The sequence below is a fragment of the Schistocerca piceifrons genome, chromosome 11, assembly GCF_021461385.2.
Source record: "Schistocerca piceifrons isolate TAMUIC-IGC-003096 chromosome 11, iqSchPice1.1, whole genome shotgun sequence".
In the NCBI taxonomy this organism is placed as follows: domain Eukaryota; kingdom Metazoa; phylum Arthropoda; class Insecta; order Orthoptera; family Acrididae; genus Schistocerca; species Schistocerca piceifrons.
In genome coordinates this window covers 132360433-132386587 of record NC_060148.1, presented here as the reverse complement: position 1 = coordinate 132386587, position 26155 = coordinate 132360433, and the positions used below count along the sequence as shown (strand labels likewise).

Sequence of the window (26155 nt, the reverse complement as noted above, 5' to 3'; positions counted from 1 at the left end):
CCATTTTTGAACAAATACTGAAACACGTATTATTTTTATTTCTGACCGAGAAACCATGTGCCAAATTTCGTACGTCTAGCTTCGAAATTCCCTTAATGGCGACAAAACTTTCACCCCTATTTCAGTCCCTCAGGGGAGGAATTTCGAAAGATCGCTTCTTAAACGATGCCTACAGTGTAAGATCCACACCGTCTCCAAATTTCAATTTTCTATCATTGGCAGTTTGAGCGGAGAGATGAAGAGTCAATCAGCCAGGACATCAAGATAAAGATTTCTTTGCAGCCGGAACAAAAAAGCTACAGACTCTGGAACAAGTGCATAAATGCTCAAGGGGATTATGTTGAAAAGTAGGAAAAGTATTGTTTTTTAAAAATAAACGCTTTTTTCTGCAGGCCAATTTGCCTCTCTCATTATTGAATGACCCTCGTACAAAGCATCCTTGGAGGTCCGATTGTTTTAAAGATCAGCTAATGTGTTAAACATCGGTCATCAGGTATGTACACGACAAAAAAATTTGAAAAAAATTAAAATTGTGTTAAAAGTTTGTTGGAAATCGACAAGTCATCTTGCTATCGAACAACGCACCAGTACAGTCTATTAGCGCTCAGTTTCAAGAAAAGGGCAGTTTTTAACGCATCTCAATGTTTGTGACGTAATCTCTCCTGAAGTGTGTGTCGGACATTGATATAATTGTACAGGCACATTCAGTGCTGTACGTGGAAATGTGTTCCTAATAGGATATCTAGTAAAGGAGTAATAAATTAAAACGTCTTGTGTCTTGCTGAAGTTTGCTTAAACAACGAAAATGTACTAAGCGATAAACTTTTTTCATTTCATAACTTTGTGGGGGGATGTCAGCGAGGAAAAGATTTTCGAAAGCGTTTTCAATTATGTGTAAAGTTTGTCCCAAGTTGTAAAGTGCTGTCATTATCAAATACTACATGGTAAAAGTCCAGGTGTCTGCGCGCCGACAGTTCCACTCGGTTAAGACGAACACAGGCACTGTGACAAACTTCTGACATACGCTTACAGTGGGCGGCGCACGGAGGCTTTCAGACAGTCGTTCTTCCCGCGAACCATACGCGACTGGAACAGTAAAGGGAGGTAATGACAGTGGCACGTAAAATGCCCTCCGCCACACACCGTTGGGTGGCTTGCGGAGTATCGATGTAGATGTAAATGCGGCCCATGTAAGTATAAAGGAAGTGCAGTGAAATTACAAAAACGAAGAGCTGAAATGGACATACCATATTGCGGATTCAAAAATGGCTCTGAGCACTATGGGACTCAACATCTTAGGTCGTAAGTCCCCTATAACTTAGAACTACTTAAACCTAACTAACCTAAGGACATCACACAACACCCATGCCCGAGGCAGGATTCGAACCTGCGACCGTAGCAGCCTCGCGGTTCCGGACTGCAGCGCCAGAACCGCGAGACCACCGCGGCCGGCATTGCGGATTCTCAGCCCCCCAATTGCGCCAATCTGGCTCATTGACGCACCCATCTGAATGGAAGTGGGCTACGTCGCTCAGCGAAACGAGAATGCCGATACTAATTCCCAAAAAATCCCGCGGGCAATCGTGCAGTCTGAAAGTCCTAACGCAAACCGCTCACAAGTTACGAAGATTTTATTTCATACAGTTAAATAACTGTCACCCTTTGTCTTACGTAAAAGGTTTGCAGTATGAAGATTGAATCGAGAATGAATTTTCCAGATCGTGTCATCGCCCTGGATGACACACATCTGATAATCTGGGACTGAAGTATTTTGTAAGTACGTGTTGCAGTCACTGTTGAAAGACTATGTATTCCCAATTGTTCATTCCTTATAATCACGAGAAATTTCGCTTCCAGCTGCAATTGTTAGACATTAACTATCAATTATTTCATAGTTACTGGACTTTATCTACGACTACCTGGTACCACTACCGTTTGTTCTGACGGCATAAAACATGGAGGAGGTCGTTCAATTTGGAGGATGCTATGTTCACCGGACTTGGATACGATGTGACGTCATTATGACGTATACACGCTACATCGAAAACGATAGAAACAGTATATCGACTATTCGACTTTTGTGAACTTTCGAGAGGCTGTGACAGGGTAGCACTGTGCTCTGCGCCATTCGTTTAAATGTGCTTTGCGCTCCTTGCGTTTAAATCGTGCATTGTACTTTGTGTCCTGTGCGTTGTTTTTCGTTTGCTCATCTCTCGAGAGACTAATGAGAGGAAACCTTACCACCATGGAATGCTTTGACACTATCATACCACCATGAAATGCTTTGACACTGCATTCAATCATTTCATACGTCAATCAGTACTAGACACTAACCTTTGGTTAAGATTACATTGAGAAATCCACTTCTCCTCGTATTTCATCTCCGGTTGACGATTTTTCTTCAATAATGCCTCATATTTTCCTTTTTACGTTCGAAATTCAATCATTCTACACATCAGTCATTACTGAACACTAAGGTACCTGTCTCTGCGGTCCGAGTGTAAAATTACTTGGAATTATGGTTGATAAAAGAGTATCTTGGGGTGGACGTATAAATTACTTAGCTAACAAACTTGCACGAGTTCTCTTTCAGCTATATAAATTAAGAAAAAAAATCAGCAAGAGTATGCTACTACAATCTAATATGTACTGACAAGACCAATTGTATGAAACCATACTAAAATGTTGATAATAAATAAATATTATTTTCGGCGTAAGCATTCAATACAACAATCACACAATCTAATCTGGTCGGGACACAAGAAGACTTCACTTTTTTACGTGGTGTTTTCAAGGCCACGGTCAGGAATACTTCTATTAGTATCCAGCTCTTTTATTTTGGCGAAATACATATACGCTGCCACACTGAGCTGTTTTCGGAATCGCACGTGTCAAAACAAACCACTAGCTGATGACAGTTTAGAATTTCGAACGTTCGTAAAAGTCGATAGGTGTGTTATCGACTAAAGCGTATAAACGTCATAATGACGTCACATCAAATCCAGGTTGGGTGAACTTAGCATCCTCCGTTCAATTTGTGTGGCAGTGCTGCCCCTCCATGTTATTCCATCTCTTTGGCAGAACGGCACAGAACTACTGCGCTTGACTTCGTACTATGCGATCTGAAAGAATTCTGCTATCTCTGAAACAAAACAATACGACCTGAGAAGTTGTTTAGCGGATGCGTGGACAGAGGATAATATCGAGACGACGATGTAACGGTAGGTGCAACATGGATGTGCAATGCTGAAGAGCGTGATGCATGAAGCAGTTCGCGTGTTATGCAGCAGTTAACATCCAATGGCTTGTGAATTACAGTGCATTCACTTTGCAAGTGTACGAACACATGTGACAGCCGAGACGTCTGCTGCGTCATCGGCTTGCAGTAGACAATCTCTACAATCGCTACGTAGTTTAATACCACGACGAACAGCGACGACACGGTGATAATACGAGTTACCTAACAACAAAACAGTCGTAAGAGCCGCGTGTTGTTTTACAAATGGGCAACAATGAACTTGTCTGCTGCAGACATAAATGACAATGAATCGGCCGTTTAAGACGCCAGCCCACCTCATCTCCAGCGATAATGCCTTCTGTAACGTCTGTGCGCGCTGACGAGTACATCTGTCGCTTCCCAACCTCTTTGGCGCGCTGCGCTCCCGCTACTGCCAACGGCCGAGGAACTGTTTGAAACATATGCCGGCGGCTAACGACTTATCAGATTTCTCTCTCTCTCTCTCTCTCTCTCTCTCTCTCTCTCTCTCTCTCTCCGGCGCTGTCTCGCGCATTTTGACGACGAGGGCGGACGTTGCGAGATGTAAAACAAAAGACGAGGGGCAGGAAGACGAAATGCTGGGCGCCATTGTTCTCTGGCATCAAGGCCCGGCGGCTCTTAAAAGAGATTTATGGATGCGCTCGGCGCACACAGTGATGAAGGGGCAGCAGTCCAGCCGGTAATTGCGTAACGCGCACGCAGCAAACCAAGTAACGAACAAACCGCGCATTATGCACGTTCACTTATTCACACTTGCATATACAGTTTGTATCGCAGTTAATAGCGAAAATTGACATTGCTGCAGTATCTAAAAACTGAAGGGGGAGACACCTAATGATTGAAAATGTACATTTTTTTTAATATCCTGCTGATATTTTCAAATACATGATTTTTCGCAAACTGGATGTGGAAACTTCATTTTGTGGGGGGGTGCCAGCCAGAAAAGGTTTCGGACATGTTATAAATTGTGTCTAAAGTTTCTTGGAAGTCGTTAAGTTGCAGTGGTAGTTATCTGTCCGAAGTACTGTTTCCACATCCAATTTGCGGAAAATCAGGCAGTTTAAAATGTCGGCAGGACAAGAACGTAAGTGTCAGGATATATATATATATATATATATATATATATATATATATATAAAATTGAGGTATCTCTTTCATAATTAGGTAAGTACCTCCCCCTTTTCAATCTTCGGAACGATTTGAGTTCCATAAATTAGACAGCTTCAAATGTCCGATTACTTTACAAATGAGTCAAGCATGTAAAACCTTTATCGTTGAACACACCAAACCCTAATTATGTTGGTTTAGTTTCGTATTATCCACTGACATGCTAACGGAAAGGTGTAGTGAAGGTCTGCAAACATGTTTCAGCTTTCCAGAATGAGATTTTCACTCTGCAGCGGAGTGTGCGCTGATATGAAACTTCCTGGCAGATTAAGTGTGCCGGACCGAGACTCGAACTCGGGACCTTTGCCTTTCGCGGGCAAGTGCTCTACCAACTGAGCTACCCAAGCACGACTCACGCCCCGTCCTCACAGTTTTACTTCTGCCAGTACCTCGCCTCCTACCTGAAGACGGGGCGTGAGTCGTGCTTGGGTAGCTCAGTTGGTAGAGCGCTTGCCCGCGAAAGGCAAAGGTCCCGAGCTCAAGTCCCGGCCTGGCACACAGTTTTAATCTGCCAGGAAGTTTCATGTTCCAGCTTTGTTGGAGGTGAATAAGCGCACTCGTTATCAAACACAGAATGAGTAACAGTGTGTGTGCTGCCGCTGCTTTAAACGAAAGCTGGCTTTTCACGAATCTCAATGTTTATTGTCGCACTCCTGAAATATTTAATTTTGCGAGAACGTTCACTGGCTTTTCACGAATCTCAGTGTTTAGTGTCGCATCTCCTGAAATATTTAATTTTGCGGGAACGTTCACTGGTAAACCTTGACACCTCGCCAAATTATGTTGCGAATAGAATTGGCAGCACAGAAGTAATGAATTAAAATGTCATGGCGATGCGGTAGTCAAAGGCGAAAATGTAATATCCGATAATTTTTTTTTCCTCGCATCATTTTGTGAGGGGTGCCAGTCAGAAAATGTTTTCAAAGGTTTTAAATAATGTGTGAAGTTTGTTGGAAATCGCTAAGTACTCTCATTCTGGAATACTGAATGAACAGATCTCTGAATAATGTAATCCCTAACGATTCCTGAAATGTCTAGCTCCAACAACCACTCAGCGTTCAAAATCTGTTAATTCCCTGTCGTGTTGTCATAATCACGTCGGAAAGCTGTTTACAGTAAACACTTGACTATAAATGACACCTCCGACGATGCACTACCCTTTTATGCCCTGTGTACACGATACTACCGCTATCTGTATACGTGCATATTGGTGTCCTATGACTTCTCACTTCAGTATATGCTTTCGAAAGTTGAGCCACAGCGATATTTCTGACGTAGAGGTCCGCAAAAATTCAGAAACCGTACTTTAACTATATTAAGTTGAAAATATTGGTTCGCATGGTGTGACCCATTAGCAGGATAAGGAAGACCTTTTTTCTATATTGTGAAATCTTCTCTAAAGGAATACTTGGAATAAAAATTTTTCCTTCCAGTATTTTTTTATTAGCCATGAACTAACTTTAGACAGAGGTAAATTAAAATTATTCGATAAGAATTAAATGACTCCGCAAGCTGAAGGATAAATATGATTTGCGATCAAATTCAGATAAAAAGTTTTATCCCGGTCATTATATTTCTCCACCAGGCTTTGTCAGATGCTCTACTATCTCGTATTCTAGTAGAATTTGAGTTAATAACAGTTAGGGCAACCTCTTTTTTGACAGGGTATGAAGTAAAATAAGAAATAAACCTGTGGTATCGTTACGACTAGCCTCTCTCGTCTACTGAAATGCATTTTGTAATGGTGCATTGCTTTTGAATGTGAGTCTGTAATATAATGTCGACCGTTGTAAGTAGGCTGTTTAGGTTTTTATGTTGGTAACGCCACGTAGCGCTCTGTATGAAAGTCACTGACTGTGCTGTGTGCAGTCTGTGGCTGGTTTGCATTGTTGGAATTTTTGCTAATGTAGTGTTGGGCAGTTGGATGTGAGCCGCCAGCAGTGGTGGATGTGGGGAGAGAGATGGCGGAGTTTTGAGAGCGGGCGATCTGGACGTGTTCCATGAGACAGAGTAAATTTGTAATACTGTATATCATGAACTAATATATATATATATATATATATATATATATATATATATATATATATATGTTGACTTTTCAGTATTATTAATGTAAATACATTGTTTATTCTCTATCAAAACCTTCCATTTGCTAACTATGCGTATCAGTAGTTAGTGCCTTCAGTAGTTAGAATCTTCTATTTAGCTGGCAGTATTGGCGCTCACTGTATGCAGTAGTTCGAGTAACGAAGATTTTTGTGAGGTAAGTGATTCATGAGGGGTATAGGTTATTTTTAGTCAGGGCCATTCTTTTGTAGGGATTATTGAAAGTCAGATTGCGTTGCGTTAAAAATAGTGTGTGTCAGTTTAGTGTTGATCGGAAGAAGTAAAGAGAGAAATGTCTGAGTACTTTCAGTTCTGCTCAGCTGTTTGAAAATCAAATAACGTAAGAGGATTATCAGCACAGTAATTCATTAATTTTTCTAAGGGGATGTTTCACCGTCTTCATTCTTTTGTATTCTTAGAAGCTGTCTGGTTATTCCAGAAACTCGGGGAAGAATGTATGTAATTCATTACATTGTTCTGGAGACGGGTACAGCTCACTTACGCAAATCCTTCCGTCTTTTTAATAGCAAACGCCGCAATGGAAGATTTCTAGGCACAGATGTGTAGTGGCATAGATCCTCCATAAAAAACTAAGGAGTTGGGACACAGTTTGACGGAGCTGTCGGCCGACCTCTGCCAATGGCACCTGGCGACCTTTGGCGGTGCGCTTTCGGGCCAACCTAAGGCTGATGCGTAACATCCCTGGTAGTGGGAAAATGCGCAAAAACCGGGCCGTCCGACAACACTCGTCCAAAGAATGCTTTGATGCTGCTCTCCACGCTACGTTATCCCGTGAAAGCCTTTTCACCTCTACATAGCTAAAGCGGCTACAAACATTTGAACATGCTTACTGCAGTCGAAATATCGACACAGCTACCACACTGGTTTATACAAAAGTCCTTGGGCACCTTCGGAAGTAGGAAGATTAAAGAGAAAATTGAAATGTGATGAAGGGAACATAGGTCTGGCGTGGGGCAGCAACTTTTGGAGTAAATCTCATTCATGGCCGCCATCTTGACATGCGCCACTCTGGATTCAAGTAATTTTTTAAAAAAATGCGCTTGAGCGCTGGAATCGAGTGGTGTAATTTGATTTTGTTTATCTTGTACAGTTTAGAAGTTATTAATGTTCAAAGTTACCTTGGTACCGACTCATGTCTCGGGATGGGCAACACGTAGAACATGTGTTGTAGCAGTCGGTATGAAGGTAATTTCCCAGCTTTGAACATTAATTATGTCTAAACTGCACAAGATAGAAAAAAACAAATTAGACCACTCAATTCCAGAGCTCAAGCGAGTTTTATTTGACGTGTCATGCACTCCCCTTCCCATTTAAAAAAATGACTTGAATCCAAAATGGCGGATTTCAAGACGGCGGCAATGATTAACATTCACTCCAAAAGTTGCGACCCCACATCAAACCTATGTTCTCATGATCACATTTCAATTTTCCCTTTAATCTTACAACTTATTAAGGTGTCCGAGGACTTTTGACTCGCCCTGTATTTCCGAAACAGCAGCCTCTACTTCCTCCTTCAGGTAGCATTTCAAAGCACTGATTGCATCTCGTTCAAGTCCCCCCACAAAATGAAATGAAACAGTGCCATGAATCGAACCCAGGTCCTTCATATGGCACCTGGAAATGTAATACACTCCTGGAAATGGAAAAAAGAACACATTGACACCGGTGTGTCAGATCCACCATACTTGCTCCGGACACTGCGAGAGGCCTGTACAAGCAATGATCACACGCACGGCACAGCGGACACACCAGGAACCGCGGTGTTGGCCGTCGAATGGCGCTAGCTGCGCAGCATTTGTGCACCGCCGCCGTCAGTGTCAGCCAGTTTGCCGTGGCATACGGAGCTCCATCGCAGTCTTTAACATTGGTAGCATGCCGCGACAGCGTGAACGTGAACCGTATGTGCAGCTGACGGACTCTGAGCGAGGGCGTATAGTGGGCATGCGGGAGGCCGGGTGGACGTACCGCCGAATTGCTCAACACGTGGGGCGTGAGGTCTCCACAGTACATCGATGTTGTCGCCAGTGGTCGGCGGAAGGTGCACGTGCCCGTCGACCTGGGACCGGACCGCAGCGACGCACGGATGCACGCCAAGACCGTAGGATCCTACGCAGTGCCGTAGGGGACCGCACCGCCACTTCCCAGCAAATTAGGGACACTGTTGCTCCTGGGGTATCGGCGAGGACCATTCGCAACCGTCTCCATGAAGCTGGGCTACGGTCCCGCACACCGTTAGGCCGTCTTCCGCTCACGCCCCAACATCGTGCAGCCCGCCTCCAGTGGTGTCGCGACAGGCGTGAATGGAGGGACGAATGGAGACGTGTCGTCTTCAGCGATGAGAGTCGCTTCTGCCTTGGTGCCAATGATGGTCGTATGCGTGTTTGTCGCCGTGCAGGTGAGCGCCACAATCAGGACTGCATACGACCGAGGCACACAGGGCCAACACCCGGCATCATGGTGTGGGGAGCGATCTCCTACACTGGCCGTACACCACTGGTGATCGTCGAGGGGACACTGAATAGTGCACGGTACATCCAAACCGTCATCGAACCCATCGTTCTACCATTCCTAGACCGGCAAGGGAACTTGCTGTTCCAACAGGACAATGCACGTCCGCATGTATCCCGTGCCACCCAACGTGCTCTAGAAGGTGTAAGTCAACTACCCTGGCCAGCAAGATCTCCGGATCTGTCCCCCATTGAGCATGTTTGGGACTGGATGAAGCGTCGTCTCACGCGGTCTGCACGTCCAGCACGAACGCTGGTCCAACTGAGGCGCCAGGTGGAAATGGCATGGCAAGCCGTTCCACAGGACTACATCCAGCATCTCTACGATCGTCTCCATGGGAGAATAGCAGCCTGCATTGCTGCGAAAGGTGGATATACACTGTACTAGTGCCCACATTGTGCATGCTCTGTTGCCTGTGCCTATGTGCCTGTGGTTCTGTCAGTGTGATCATGTGATGTATCTGATCCCAGGAATGTGTCAATAAAGTTTCCCCTTCCTGGGACAATGAATTCACGGTGTTCTTATTTCAATTTCCAGGAGTGTATGTTCAGCTACGCAGTGGACGATGAACATAAATTATAACACACAAATTATTGCTATTGTGTTATGGCTGCATGTTGTGAAGACCTTGACATACGGCTACTTCGGTATCTTTCCTGTGATATCTGCTGCATTCCAGTGAAAACCCAAACGGAGATATCTCAATTAATTGCTCGTGGAAAATCTCGCGCTTTATCAGCTGATTATCTAGGCATTTTTTCTTCTTTGGCCAAGCGACTACTTCTTTGTGATAAAGATAGGATGGGTTAGTGTCGTCTGAAGTGTGCTAATCACGAATTCTCGGGTCAGCACAACGCTCCCCTGGCCGCTGTCAGTCTTGGTGATCTGGATCCGCTACTCAAGCAGCTCATCAGTTTGCATCCGAGCCCGAGCGCTGCGCGTTCCCAGTCCTTGCACCCAGGACAGCGTCCTGGCAGCACCGGGAATCGAAACCGGGTCTTCCGCACAGCAGTACGACACACTGACCACGGAACTGCAGAACTGATGCCCTCACTTAATAATCCAACGAAGCAGTTCAAGAGTTCTCTAATGCCGGGATGAAGAGTCTCCACCACACACCTTACACTGTGTTGGGAGCAAACAGGGTGGTCCATTGTTCGTGACAGGGCCAAATATCTCTCAAAATAAGCGTCGAACGAAAGAACTACAAAGAACGAAACTTGTCTAGCTTGATGGGGGAAACCAGATGGCGCTATGGTTGGCCCGCTAGATGGCGCTATACGTCAAACGGATATCAACTGCGTTTATTTTAAATAGGAACCCCCCTTCTTTATTACACACTCATGTAGTACGTAAATAAATATGAATGTTTTAGTTGGACCACTTATTTCGCTTTGTGATAAATGGCGCTGTAATGGTCACAAAAGTATAAGTACGTGCTATCACGTAACATTCCGCCAGTGCGTAGGGCATTTGCTTCGTGATACATTACCCGTGTTAAAATGGACCGTTTACCAATTGCGGAAAAGGTCGATATCGTGTTGATGTATGGCTGTTGTGATCAAAACGCCCAGCGGGCGTGTGCTATGTATGCCGCACGGTATCCTGGACGACATCATCAAAGTGTCCGGACCATTCGCCGGATAGTTACGTTATTTAAGGAAACAGGAAGAGTTCAGCGAAATGTGACACGTCAACCATGACCTGCAACAAATAATGATTCCCAAGTAGGTGTTTCAACTGCTGTCGCGGCTAATCCGCATAGCAGTAGTAGACAAATTGCGCGAGAATAGTGAATCTCAAATACGTCGGTGTTGAGAATGCTACATCGATTGCACCCGTACCATATTTCTATTCACCAGGAATTGCATGGCGACGACTTTGAACGTCGTGTACAGTTCTGCCACTGGGCACAAGAGAAATTGCGGGACGATAGATTTTTTGCACGCGTTCTATTTAGCAACGAAGCCGAAGCTCATTCACCACCAGCGGTAACGTAATCCGGCATAATATGCACGTGCGGTTGAAGCGCTATTGAATAGCATATTTCATGACAGGTGGATTCTAGATCGAAGCACCATACCATAGCTCGCACGTTCACCGGATCTGACGTCCCCGGATTTCTTCCTGTGGGCAAAGTTGGAGAATATTTGCTATCGTGATCCAGCGACAAGGCCCGACAACATGCGTCAGCGCATTGTCAATGCATGTGCGAACATTACGGAAGGCGAACTACTCGCTGTTGAGAGGAATGTATTGCCAAATGCATTGAGGTTGACGGACATCATTTTGAGCATTTATTGCAGTAATGTGGTATTTACAGGTAATCACGCTGTAGCATCATGCGTTCTCAGAAATAATAAGTTCACGAAGGAACATGTATCACATTGGAACAACCGAAATAATATGTTCAAACGTACCTACGTTCTATTTTTTTAATTTAAAAAACCTACCTGTTACCAACTGTTGGTCTAAAATTGTGAGCCATATGTTTGTGACTATTACAGCGCCATCTATCACAAAGCGAAAGAAGTGGTCCAACTAAAACATTCATATTTCTTTACGTACTACACGAATATGTAATAAAAAATGAGGGTTCGTATTTTAAAAAACGCAGTTGATATCCGTTTGACCTATGGCAGCGCCATCCAGCGGGCCAACCATACTCCCATCTGGTTTCCCCCTTCAAGCTAGACGAGTTTCTTTCTTTGTAGTCTTTTCGTTTGACGCTAATTTCGTGAGATATTTGGCCCGGTCAATTTCAATGGACCACCCTCTATATGTCCTTGTGCTGTTCTGATGTGAAAAGAATATATGCAATGGAAATGGTGCTGAGCATGTGGTTTAGGATATTGGGACAGACACAGGTGACACTCGAGCGGTCCCAGACGTTCTATCGGGGACAGATCTGAGGGTTACACAGACAGTTGACACAGAGACGTGCCGTGTGTGGATGTGCATTGTTCTGCCGGAATGGCACCACGATACTGTTGAACGAGAGACGCGTAAGGATGCAGCATGTCCGTAAGGCACTGTTGTGCCGTCAAGAGATTCTTCAATCAGTATCAGCCGTCATATTTGACCGTTCCCCATACTACGAGAGTGAGTCCAACGAAAGCCTTAAATTTTTTTTTTCAAATATTATTTATTGTGCAGAAGTGGTACAAAGCTGTATCACTTTTCGACTTAATCTCTCCCACGCTCAATGCAAGTCCTCCAGCGCTAACAAAGTGCATAAATTCCTTTAGAAAAAATTCTTTCGGTAGTCCACGCAACCACTCATGCACCGCGTGGCGTACCTCTTCATCAGAACGGAACTTCTTTCCTCCCATTGCGTCTTTGAGTGGTCCAAACATAGGGAAGTCACTTGGGGCAAGGTCTGGTGAGTATGGTGGATGAGGAAGACACTCAAAATGCTGATCTGTGATACTGTACGGGCAGTGTGGGGCCTTGCATTGTCATGTTGGAAAAGGACACCTGCTGACAGCAATCCACGTCGCTTTAATTTGATTGCAGGCCGCAGATGGTTCTTTAGGAGATCTGTGTACGATGCACTGGTGACAGTGGTCCCTCTAGGCACGTAATGCTCCAAAATGACGCCTTTTTCGTCCCAAAAGAGAGTCAGCATAACCTTCCCTGCTGATGGTACTGTTCGAAACTTCTTTAGTTTTGGTGATGAGGAATGGCGCCATAGCTTCCTCGCTCTCTTCCTTTCCGGTTAGTGGAAGTGAACGCAGGTTTAGTCCACAGTAGCGATTCTTGCAAGGAAGCCATCACCTTCTCGTTCAAAGCGCCGAAGAAGTTCTTCACAAGCATCAACACGTCGTTCTCTCATTTGATCAGTCAGCTGCCGTGGCACCCATCTTGCAGACACTTTGTGAAACTGGAGCTCACCGTGCACAGTGTGGTGTGCTGACCCATGACTAATCTGTAAACATGCTGAAATGTCATTCAGTGTCACTCGGCGGTTTTCCTACACTATGACTTCGACTGCTGCCATGTTCTGTGGGGTCACAACTCGTTGTGCCTGACCTGGACGAGGAGCATCTTCCACTGAAGTCACACCATTTGCCAACTTCCTGCTCCATTCGTAGACTTGCTGCTGTGACAAACACGCATCACCGTACTGAATCTTCACTCGCCGATGAATTTCAATAGGCTTCACACCTTCACTACGCAAAAACCGAACAACAGAACGCTGTTCTTCCCTGGTGCAAGTCGCAAGTGGGGCGGCCATCTTTATACTGATACTGCGACGGTATGTGTGAATCTGCACTATGCTGCCACCTACAGGCCATTCTGCAAGCTGTTTGTAGCACGCTTACCAACGTACAGGATAACGGCGCGTGATTTCGATTTATTACAATTTTAAGGTTTTTCATTTGACTCGTATGATCCCACCGAGTGAGGTGGCGCAGTGGCTAGCACACTAGACTCGCATTCGGGAGAACGATGGTTCAATCCCGCGTCCGGCCATCCCGATTTAGGTTTTCCGTGATTTCCCTAAATCGCTCCAGGCAAATGCCGGGATGGTTCCTTTGGAAGGGCACGGCCGACTTCGTTCCCCATCCTTCCCTAATCCGATGAGACCGATGACCTCGATGTCTGGTGTCCTATCCCCAAAACAAGCCAAGCCAACTATGAAACTTCCTGGCAGATTAAAACTGTGTGCCCGACCGAGACTCGAACTCGGGACCTTTGCCTTTCGTGGCTAAGTGCTCAATGGTTCGCGGAATAGCAAGTTTGGAAGGTAGGAGACGAGGTACTGGCAGAATTGAAGCTGTAAGGACGGGGCGTGAGTCGTGCTTGGGTAGCTCAGATGGCAGAGCACTTTGCGCGCTAAAGGCAAAGGTCCCGCGTCAGAGTCTCGGTCCGGCACACAGTTTTAATCTGCAGAGTGAAAATCTCACTCTGTGTATGCAGGTACTTGACAATGGTGATAAATGCTGAAAACCCCAGTCATATAACGATTTGTTACTATGAGCAGTTACTCTGGTGCAACTTTCTACTAATCTTGTCATTATCTGACATATATTATGCTAATGGCCCTAAAGAAGAAAAATTGCTCTACAAATATTTCATCAATACTGATACGGTGCACACAACTACTGAAAAGGCGTGTTTTGATCAAAATCCACATTTTTCTAGCCATTCAAAACATGTCTAAACTTAGGTTTCGTCGTGTCTTTCTTAAAATGTAGACGTAATGCCCGCGTAACATGTCCACAGCTCGTGGTCTAGTGGCTAGCATTGCTGCCTGTGGATCATGGGGTCCTGGGTTCGATTCCCAGCCGGGTTGGGGATTTTCTCTGCCCAAGGACTGGGTGTTTGTCTGGTCCTTATCATTTCATCATCATTATTCGTGACAATGACTAGATTGGACTGAGTAAAGATTGGACTGTGTCAGAACTGGGACTTTGTGCGGGCGCTGATAACAGTGCAGTTGAGCGCCCCACAAACCAAACATCATCAAACATCCCACTTAACATTTCGTTTCAACTTCCCTCCTCGTCACTGACACTGTACATAAAAGATCGAGGAAACTGGGAGGACATAATTAGCAAACATCGAAACACAACAACACTAACAATGAAGTCTACTGTTGTTGCAATATTTTTGCAATGGCCATTAATGCAGACCGTTGCCAGCCATTTCCCTGCTCCATGCCCTATACTTGTGAGCTTCCTATCGTAGTTCCAGACCCCACCTACGCTACTACTGGTAAATGTGCTATAATACCTTTTTCAAAAACATACGCTGCAGTTACAAATATTTTGATAAACATGGGGCAGCTACTTCATTAGCGAGATGCGGTTGCTACTAGCCATTAGGAAAACACAAGGCGATACTAAGGTAATGTAGAGACTGTGCAGCATACTTACGCTCTCTGGACGCTGGTTTTGGTGGCTCTACCGTCAGGCAGCAGCACGGTCAGGTCCATGCTGCCGGCCAGCAGGTCTGGCGGCGTGTCCTCCGTGACGGGGACCGCCATGCTGGAACACACAAACAAGGGCCGAGGTTAGGCGCGTGTCTGCTGCCTGCAGTCCCTGCCAAGCCGTGACACTAGCACATACATGTGCAAAATATGCAACAGCCGTATCACTAAACACCAGGTGTTATGACAAGGTGTTCATATGCCATCGAAGTTGGTTGGTTGAGCGGTTGCGGTAGTGGTGTGTGGTGGTGGTGGTAGTAGTAGTAGTAGTAGTAGTAGTAGTAGTAGTAGTGGTGGTGGTGGTGGTGGTGGTGGTAGTAATAGTAGTGGTGGTGGTGGTGGTGGTGGTGGTGGTAGTAATAGTAGTAGTGGTGGTTGTGGTAGTAGTAGTAGTAGTGGGTGTGGTAGTAGTAGTGGTTGTGGTAGTAGTTTATAGTGGTAGTAGTAGTAGTATAGTGGTATAGTGGTTGTGGTAGTAGCAGTTGTGGTGGTGGTGGTGGTAGTAGTAGTAGTGGTGGTGGTAGTAGTGGTGGTGGTAGTAGTGGTGGTGGTGGTACTAGTAGTAGTGGTTGTGGTGGTACTAGTAGTAGTGGTTGTGGTGGTGCTAGTAGTAGTGGTTGTGGTGGTGGTAATAGCAGTGGTTGTGGTGGTGGTAATAGCAGTGGTTGTCGTGGTGGTAATAGCAGTGGTTGTCGTGGTGGTAATAGCAGTGGTTGTCGTGGTGGTAATAGCAGTGGTTGTCGTGGTGGTAATAGCAGTGGTTGTCGTGGTGGTAATAGCAGTGGTTGTCGTGGTGGTAATAGCAGTGGTTGTCGTGGTGGTAATAGCAGTGGTTGTCGTGGTGGTAATAGCAGTGGTTGTCGTGGTGGTAATAGCAGTGGTTGTCGTGGTGGTAATAGCAGTGGTTGTCGTGGTGGTAATAGCAGTGGTTGTCGTGGTGGTAATAGCAGTGGTTGTGGTGGTGGTAATAGCAGTGGTTGTGGTGGTGGTAATAGCAGTGGTTGTGGTGGTGGTAATAGCAGTGGTTGTGGTGGTGGTAATAGCAGTGGTTGTGGTGGTGGTAATAGCAGTGGTTGTGGTGGTGGTAATAGCAGTGGTTGTGGTGGTGGTAATAGCAGTGGTTGTGGTGGTGGTAATAGCAGTGGTTGTGGTGGTGGTAATAGCAGTGGTTGTGGTGGTGGTAATAGCAGTGGTTGTGGTGGTGGTAATAGCAGTGGTTGTGGTGGTGGTAATAGCAGTGGTTGTGGTGGTGGTAATAGCAGTGGTTGTGGTGGTGGTAATAGCAGTGGTTGTGGTGGTGGTAATAGCAGTGGTTGTGGTGGTGGTAATAGCAGTGGTTGTGGTGGTGGTAATAGCAGTGGTTGTAATAACAGTAGTAGAATTTCATTCGGCTGTGGGGTCACTTTACAAGAGTACTAGCCAAGTCGTATTACAGTTAAGAAACAGAGCTAACACTCATACACGTATGCTTTTACTTACAAATCTCTTTTAACGAGATGAGCCATTCATTCATTCTCATGGCCTGCTGGGCTCAAAGCAGGAGAACCTTCCAGGATATGGAAGGTGTACATCAACATAAGGCAATGACGTCAAAGAAACTTAACTGTCTCATGGTATTTGTGTAAAAGCCAGCTATAATTTATGTAGGCCAATACATCAACTGATGCCTCCCCAGTTTTACTAAATTTCTCGTGTTTATTACGTGTTGGTAGCTTAATATTTAATAAATTGCCCCGCGGGCCAGCCGCGTGGTCTAGGGCGTCTTGTCACAGTCCGCGCAGCTCCCCCCGTCGGAGGTTCGAGTCCTCCTTCGGGCATGGGTGTCTGTGTCGTCTTTAGCGTAAGTTAGTTTAGGTAATGCGTAAGCTTAGGGACCGATGACCTCTGTAGTTTGGTCCCATAAGACCCTACCACACATTTAAATCTATTTTTTTTAAATAAATTACATTGCCATTCATCAAAGGAAATGATTACCAACATCTGCAGCAGCAGAAGCCTATTTACAATACACAATCAACTGTCTACAGTCAACACCGGTACTTGTCATGTAGCTAACAGAAATTTTCAATGCTTCATTCTAGACATGGAGATAATTTGTGGGAGCTGTGCCTGCATGGTATATTCTTAGTTTTTTTTTTTTCTCCTCCAACAAGTGTTTCAGATAGGAGCATCGCACCGAAGTACATTAATCTATGCCAAATCATAGGAAAGGATGCGAAGTTACATAAAAATCATTTCGTGTCTTGTATAGTAATCGAGTACATTATAGCTCAGGCGTATCGGCTATTTATTATCAGCAATCGAAACCATTAGATAGTAAATTTACCATGAAGCGAAGGCAACAATTCCAAGATTCTTGAAAACATGTCTGCTTATTTACATTATTGTCTTTAGTTGCACTTCCCCATATACTAGCGCATTCTGAAAAGTAATGCATCTGAATTTATGTGAAAACCCTTCTATCTTTTTAATAACGAACGTTCTTAATATTGCACATCTTTAATCTTAATGTCTATATGTTTATTTCTTAACACAGTCACTCTGGAGATGAAACGAATTTTACCCAACGACAGACCAGTTTGTCAATACCGTTACTGTAGGAAGTTTGACTATATTGACGGAGCCACAACCTCACCTCTGAACGTATCGCGACATCACTATCAAAGTGAAACAGATGAAAAAAGGATGGGGCAAGCTGGGACTGTATGGAAGATGGTTGGTGACAGAACCTGAGGCGTCGGATTGTTGCAGATGTCGCAGCGCTTGTGGGTGGTCTCAAATTGTCATGCTGTGGGACAACTTTTCGAATTCGTGCTTACTGTTTTCTAAGGGAGACATGGCACTTGCCGGCGAAAGGCAAAGGTCCCGAGTTCGAGTCTCGGTCCAGCATACAGTTTCAATCTGCCAGGAAGTTCCATATCAGAGCACACTCCGCTGCAGAGTGAAAGTTTCATTCTGGAAACATCCTCCAGGCCAGGGCTTCCCAACCTTCTCCAGTCGACAATCCATGGCGGACCCCTCGCCAGTCAAGAGCACAGTAACTTCAAATTTCAGAGCGAAAGCCATGGAAACTGAAAGCTTCTTAATGCACGTGCCATGTTCCCAATTCGTCCAGCATGCAAGAAACAATATCATTCACACGGCTTTATGAGATTTTCTGCAGTGGTATGAGCTTTGCCTGTTTTTGCCACTCGATAACTAACCAAGAAGGAAGCTTTTAATGAATTTTCATAAATTGTTTTTGCATGAGTTTTCACGCAATGCTGAGAAGCAGCTAGTTCAGCACTCTCCCTTTTGAAAAAATCGATGTCTTTACCCTGGAAATCCGGGTGAGTACCTTCAGAATGACGGCGCAATGTAGCTGGAACCACTGATCTGTTCGAAAGGACTCGCGCACAAATTACACACTGAGCTTTACCATTGTTTGTCTCCATAAAGCCCATTTCTAAACAGCTTTCGTTGTACTTACGCTTCTTGATTATTCCACTTCCACAGGATATTGCAACCAATGGAGTACTTGCAGCTTTTTCACATAATAAATACGACAAAGCTCGCTCCGCGCATGCGTAAAAGGTTTCAGCGCATCTAGCGCCGTGAGCCGGCGCACAAACGACCCCCGTATTGTTGCGAAACAGTCGATCAGAGAAGCCGCATTCTCCTCGTTCTCACTTAGGAACCGCAAAGGCTGCTTGGGAATACGACCTGAAGTAAAAGTACACATGTTTTACACACGAAAAAAAAATTGTGATGAATTTGGTTTTCACATTTTTATTCAATAATTTTACTCATTATTTTACACGATTTGGTGAAGGGTGGCCGCGGAGCCGCGGACCCCCTACAAAGAGCCGGCGGACCCCTAAGGAGTCTCCGCAATATCCTTTAACATAATGCAGCGCGTCAGCAACTGTATATGTATAGAAAATAAACAATTTTTTCAGCCTTCAGTTGCAAGGTAATTTTTACTCGTTTACCTAGGTTTTGATTCCAGTAATGGAATCTTCTTCAGAACAAAAATTAAATTATTTTGAGAGCCAAACACTGGCTATGTCACAGATTAAAAATTAAAACAATAAAGACGCATAATCATAAGATTGACAGACATAATCTTATGATTATACGTCATTATTGTTTTAATTTTTAATCTGTGACATAGCCAGTGTTTGGCTCTCAAAATAATTTAATTTTTGATCTGAAGAAGATTCCATTACTGGAATCGAAACCTAGGTAAAAATTACCTTGCAACTGAAGGCTGAAAAAATTGTTTATTTTCTCCGCAATATCCTTTCTTTCAGGAGTGCTAGTTATGCTAGGTAATGCAGGAGAGTTTGTGCGAAGTTTGGAAGGTAGGAGACGAGGTACTGGCAGAAGTGAAGTTGTGAGGACGGGGCGTGAGTCGTGCTTGTGTAGCTCAGTGGTAGAGCACTTGCCCGCGAAAGGCGAAGGGCCCGAGTTCGAGTCGCGGCCCAGCACACAGTTTTAATCTACCAAGAACTTTCAACAAATTGTTATTATTCGCTGCATTTCCTAGTCCTACAGTTGCACTGTGTGTGTGTGTGTGTGTGTGTGTGTGTGTGTGCTTCAAATGGCTCTGAGAACTATGGGACTCAACATCTTAGGTCATAAGTCCCCTAGGACTTAGAACTACTTAAACCTAACTAACCTAACGACATCACACACACCCATGCCCGAGGCAGGATTCGAACCTGCGACTGTAGCAGTCCCGCGGTTCCGGACTGCAGCGCCAGAACCGCACGGCCACCGCGGCCAGTGTGTGTGTGTGTGTGTGTGTGTGTGTGTGTGTGTGTGTGTGTCTCGAAGAAAGCAGCGGAAAAAAGGAAACACAGATGAAACCATAGGTATTACGTCGAGGCAGTAAAAGCATTCAGCAAAATTTGTTACAAACTGTCCAAGTGCAGGAAATCAGGCTCTGAGCACTATGGGACTCAACTGCTGTGGTCATAAGTCCCCTAGAACTTAGAACTACTTAAACCTAACTAACCTAAGGACAGCACACAACACCCAGCCATCACGAGGTAGACAAAATCCCTGACCCCGCCGGGAATCGAACCCGGGAACCCGGGCGTGGGAAGCGAGAACGCTACCGCACGACCACGAGATGCGGGCCAGGAAATCAGGTTTTCATATACAAATTACTTACGAATGGATGGGAATGTATTTCAGTATTTGATCAGAAAATTGCCTTCTTATATTACAAAACAGAATAGTCTCTTGAGAAATGCTGTGTGTACATAAGACAGGCAAACTAACGCTGGAATTTTTTGATGCTGGAAACAGCTGCTGTAGTCCACAACACAGCACTCTAATATCACATTTCAAATTAACCAAAATAATTGCAGAAATGTGGGAAGCGATTTATAAAGCGCTGAAGGGGGAATATCTACAGGTAAATATTTAGTACACTATATGGGCAAGAGGAACAATTTTTGATTTTGAGTAATTAATGCTATTAGTGTTCCAACAACATCTACATCTACATCCATACTCCGCAAGCCACCTGACGGTGTGTGGGGGAGGGTACCTTGAGTGCCTCTATCGGTTCTCCCTTCTATTCCAGTCTCGTATTGTTCGTGGAAAGGAGGATTGTCGGTATGTCTCTGTGTGGGCTCTAATCTCTCTGATTTTATCCTCACGGTCTCTTCGCGAGATATACGTAGCAGGGAGCAATTTACTGCTTGACTCTTCGGTGAAGGTATGTTCTCGAAACTTCAACAAAAGCCCGTACCTAGCTACTGAGCGTCTCTCCTGCAGAGTCTTCCACTGGAGTATATCATCTCCGTAACGCTTTCGCGATTACTAAATGATCCTGTAACGAAGCGCGCTGCTCTCCGTTGGATCTTCTCTATCTCTTCTATCAACCCTATCTGGTACGGATCCCACACTGCCGAGCAGTATTCAAGCAGTGGGCGAACACGCGTACTGTAACCTACTTCCTTTGTTTTCTGATTGCATTTCCTTAGGATTCTTCCAATGAATCTCAATCTGGCATCTGCTTTACCGATGATTAATTTTATATGGCCATTCCATTTTAAATCCATCCTAATGCGTACTCCCAGATAATTCATGGAATTAACTGCTTCCAGTTGCTGAACTGCTATATTGTAGCTAAATGATAAGGGATCTTTCTTTCTGTGTATTCGCGGCACATTACACTTGTCTACATAGAGATTCAATTGCCATTCCCTGCACCATGCGCCAATTCGCTGCAGATCCTCCTGCATTTCAGTACAATTTTCCATTGTTACAACCTCTCGATATACCACTGCATCATCCGCAAAAAGCCTCAGTGAACTCCCGATGTCACCCACAAGGTCATTTATGTATATTGTGAATAGCAACAACTACAAAATAAATACAAGTACGAGACAGATGAAGCACTTTTTAACTTGTGGCCTCCAGAGTTCAAAAGTAGACAAAGTACAATGGAGAGCTAAGAAAGAATTTTTTATTTTTCCGGCTTGCTGAAAAGCTGCCTGGATGTTTGCAGATGTAGAGGTGGATGGGTGTGTCTGTGATCGTTGACACATGTCGCCTGCAGCACATACCACCTGCCCATGAACACACAATTAATAGCATGCAACTGTGACCCTTAGTCGTCCCCCCCCCCCCCCCCCCAGACAAAGCAAGTTTATTAAAGAGCCGACGGAAAACACAAACTTTAAAGCCCTGTTTACAAACACACTTGAGACGTTAAATAGCTGCAGCGACGCTAGCGCTCCAAGTGGTTACATTTCACTTTGCACTGAACAGAAGACGAACGATCTTTTAGAATCAAATCTACGGCGAAGCCCAAGATCTGATCATATTTATTTGACGACACGGGATATTTGGCAGAGTTCCCTGCTATCCGATCAAATTTCTTTGACGTAAATGTTTGACAGCTTTGACAAGGAATGATGATAGCGTAATACCGGCCTTATCAGCAGTGTTGACGGCTGGTGTGGGGGGGGGGGGGGATGGGACGCCGCGCGCAATGTGTGACGTCACGGGCGAGCGAAGCTGTGTGCCGAGTGGCGGAAGTGGACCCACGGCCGAGACGGCACGCTTTCTAGCGGCCACGGGCTGCCAGCTGCCAGCTGCCAGCCCTGCAGCTGCTCTGCTCTGCTCTGCTCGGACCCATTAAACGAGTACACTACGCAACTAACTCACGAGCTGCGTCCAGCAAGCAGCAGTGCGTGCTGGCCTGTAAAGGCCGCAATGGTGTTGCCGTTTCAGCTGACCGACACAACCCAGACCGGTCGAGTCAGTCAGCTGCAGGAGACACACACAGGCGAAGGTCCCCATGAGGGTACTTGCCGGCCCGCTGTAATACTTCGCTGTGGCTTTCGGTACCATACTGCACGAATGTAAATAATTAAAATCCCAAAGAAAGCAGGGGTTAACAGATGTGAAAATTACTGAACTATCAGTTTAATAAGTCACAGCTGCAAAATACTAACACGAATTCTTTACAGACGAATGGTAAAACTGGTAGAAACCGACATCGGGGAAGGTCAGTTTGGATTCCGTAGAAATGTTGCAACACGTGAGGCAATACTGACCTTACGACTTATCTTAGAAGGAAGATTAAGGAAAGGTAAACCTACGTTTCTAGCATTTGTAGACTTAGAGAAAGCTTTTGACAATGTTGACTGGAATACTCTCTTCCAAATTCTAAAGGCGGCAGGGGTAAAATACAGGGAGCGAAAGGCTATTTACAATTTGTACAGAAAACAGACGGCAGTTATACGAGTCGAGGGGCATGAAAGGGAAGCAGTGGTTGGGAAGGGAGTGACGCAGGGTTGTCGCCTATCCCCGATGTTATTCAATCTGTATATTGAGCAAGCAGCAAAGGAAACAAAAGAAAAGTTCGGAGTAGGTATTAAAGTCCATGGAGAAGAAATAAAAACCTAGAGGTTCGCCGATGAGATTGTAATTCTGTCAGAGACAGCAAAGGACTTGGAAGAGCAGTTGAACGGAATGGACAGTGTCTTGAAAGGAGGATGTAAGATGAACATCAACAAAAGCAAAACGAGGATAATGGAAGGTAGTCGAATCAAGTCGAGTGATGCTGAGGAATTAGATTAGGAAATGAGACACAAAGGAGTAAACGAGTTTCGCTATTTGGGGAGCAAAATAATTGATGATGGTCGAAGCAGAGAGAATATAAAATGTAGACTGCCAATGGGAAGGAAAGCGTTTCTAAAGAAGAGCTATTTCTTAACATCGAGTATAGATTTAAGTGTCAGGAAGTCGTTTCCGAAAGTATTTGTATGGAGTGTAGCCATGTATGGAAGTGAAACATGGAAGACAAATAGTTTGGACAAGAAGAGAATAGAAGCTTTCGAAATGTGGTGGTACAGAAGATTGCTCAAGATTAGATGGGTAGGTCACGTAACTAATGAGGAGGTGTTGAATAGGATTGGGGAGAAGTTTGTACCACAACTTGACTAGAAGAAGGGATCGGTTGGTAGGACATGTTCACCAATTTAGTATTGGAGGGCAACGTGGAGGGTAAAATCGTAGAGGGAGACCAAGAGATGAATACACTAAGCAGATTCAGAAGGATGTAGGCTGCAGTAGGTACTGGGAGATGAAGAAGCTTGCACAGGATAGAGTAGCATGGAGAGCTGCATCAAACCAGTCTCTGGACTGAAGACCACAACAACAACTGTACGAATAGTTACGGTTGCTACCAATCTGTGTGGTTTGAGAATCGGCGTGTCACACAGAAACCGGTACCTGCTACAGCTGAGACGAAGGAAGTAGAAAATTATCGAATTTTCTCACAAACTGAAATGTCTGTCCCTCCATTCTACAGTAATTTTCGCAGCTCTATGAGTTCGCACTGTATAAAAAAGCACTCCTTCTTCAGGCCACGAGTGGCCTACCTGCATCATCCGACCGCCGAGTGAGCTTAGGCTGCGTTCACACTGCCGGCCGGGCCGAGCCGAGCCGAGCCTGGCCGGGCCGCCGCCCGCTTCGATATCAAACACATGGCTTTGAATTGCGATGTTCACACTGGCGGCCGGGCCGCGCCGACACGGCGTGAGCCTCCCGGAGCCGAGCCGGCGACATTCGGAGTGTTTAACATTGCCGGCGCGAGCCGGCCGCAGGCGCGAGCCTGTCGAGCAGCACTACAGCTTCTGCAGTACACGCATCACACGCATCCCTTCTGCTTTCACCACAAGTGTGACTGCACACGTCTTTCATTTCACAATCAGTGAGGAAAAATTACGTTTATTATAATGATACATGCGAAATTACTTTTATTTCATTTATTTAATCTACCGTATTTACATGCATTTACAACAATAGCTTGCCAGCGATCGCGGCATTGCCGCCACTGAATAGTTCGCATTTACTTGTAAACGGAGACAGATATGAGTGTCACTGAGGGACGGAAATGTGTCCCCACCAGATGATAATGCATTGTAAAGTCATGCTGTGGCAGTTCCTTATCAGTGGAAATAGAACCACTGAGTCAAAGGGCATTACCTCAAAACTCTTCCCCTATCAATCTGTCTATCTTACAAGGTAATGAAAAGAATTCTGTGGGGTCATCAGTGGCTCCACATGATGAACCGTCACCACTGCCAAGCGCTGCATCATGAAGAAAAAAGTTGTAAAATTCTGAAGGAGTATTTCTGCGATTCTTCGTTGAAGGCACAGCAAGACATTACCGAAAATGACGAAGCTAATTACTTCCTAATGGTTCTCAGGAGTCCCATAAACTCTCTTCCCCTCAGAAGTAAGCGTATGTGAAATTTAAAATACAAATGCATGACTACAATTAATTGGAGGTAGTGAATGCTGTACAAAGTTCTACTGCAAACCAAAATGTGTGTACTAACGAATCTTACCTAACCGTTATACACAAATTTTCTTCTGCTGTTATTCTTCTGCGAAAATTTGTGTTCTGATTAGAAACTTTGTCTTGAATGTCCTGCACCACATACTGAAATGTATTATGATTCATTATGTAATTTGAATAAAATTTTTCAGGATAGTTTTTAAGTTCTTCATATAAAGAAAAAAACTCTCCTAAACGTCTGTCGCTATTTATGGGATGAATCCATAACCTCCTAGTTCTTCTGTACTTCATAACTCGACGAGTTACTGCAGAGTCAAAACAATACCAATAAAAGAGTGAAGACATTGTTCTACACGACAGCACAGACTAGCTAAAGGCGAGCAACTGTTGACTGCAGCTGCGATTTCTACTGACTTGCTTGTCAGCTGTCGAAGGGTGGGGATTTTTTAAAATTTATTTATTTGGCCTCCGGCAGCTGACATCCATTTAGCCAAAGAGTGGGGATTACCTTGACAATGCAGCGCAGCCCGCCAAGGAAGAAAAAAAACAATGAAGAACAATGAAACGCACATCTGTGCCGATCTACAGTAGTTTCATTAACTCTCCATTATTTTTTCTGTCAAAGTAGACAACGAGACTACAGAATTGCGCTTCAGTTATCTTTTAGTTCGAAATACGAAATGTACATCATACTAATTGTAGGATGGTGATGACAAATAATTGTTTGTCTTTTGTGATGCAACGTGTGGCCAATTATAAAAGCATAGCAGATGATTGTCCAGCAGCCGAGGAAAAAGTTCTTATACATTTGGATTTATCTAGAGAATGAGACCATTAAAATAATACGAGGGACCGGCACTAGGTCTGCGCTGATCACTAGTAATTAGTTTTTTTTTCTGTCCTGCATTATATGACTACACTAAACCAAGCTGTAACCGCGCGAACTCCGTGGCTTGCGGACGCGGCACTGACGCCACTGAATAGCTCGCATTACTTGAGACCAGAGACAGATATCAGTATCATTATAATTTCAAAAACTTTTTGGTACTTTTAGCTACATTTCATTCCCAACAATGTATGGTCTAAAACGGATCTAACAGCAAGCTACCCGCTACATAACTTTTTCACTACAAGATTTGTAAATCAAGTGCACAACGTTGACAAATAGCATCATTTCACAATGACTGTTAAGAAATATGGAAAGATAAATGATTCAATACGAAGCTAAGATGTTGCACTACCACGTGTACAAAAATCAGATTCTTTAGCCACATACTTTCTTCAAAATCGGTTGGGAAGCGTTACGAAACTAAGAAATCACGCGAAACGA

General features: G+C 44.6%; 1 protein-coding gene across 1 annotated transcript in view; it reads right to left on the bottom strand.

The window, feature by feature from the left end:
• Positions 1-26155, bottom strand: part of LOC124719797 — a 393830-nt gene that overhangs the window by 175619 nt on the left and 192056 nt on the right. The window contains exon 2 of the mRNA XM_047244992.1: positions 14962-15072. Within this exon, the coding sequence (XP_047100948.1) occupies positions 14962-15071 (110 nt within the window). The 5' untranslated portion in view covers position 15072. The remainder of the gene's footprint in view (positions 1-14961; positions 15073-26155) is intronic.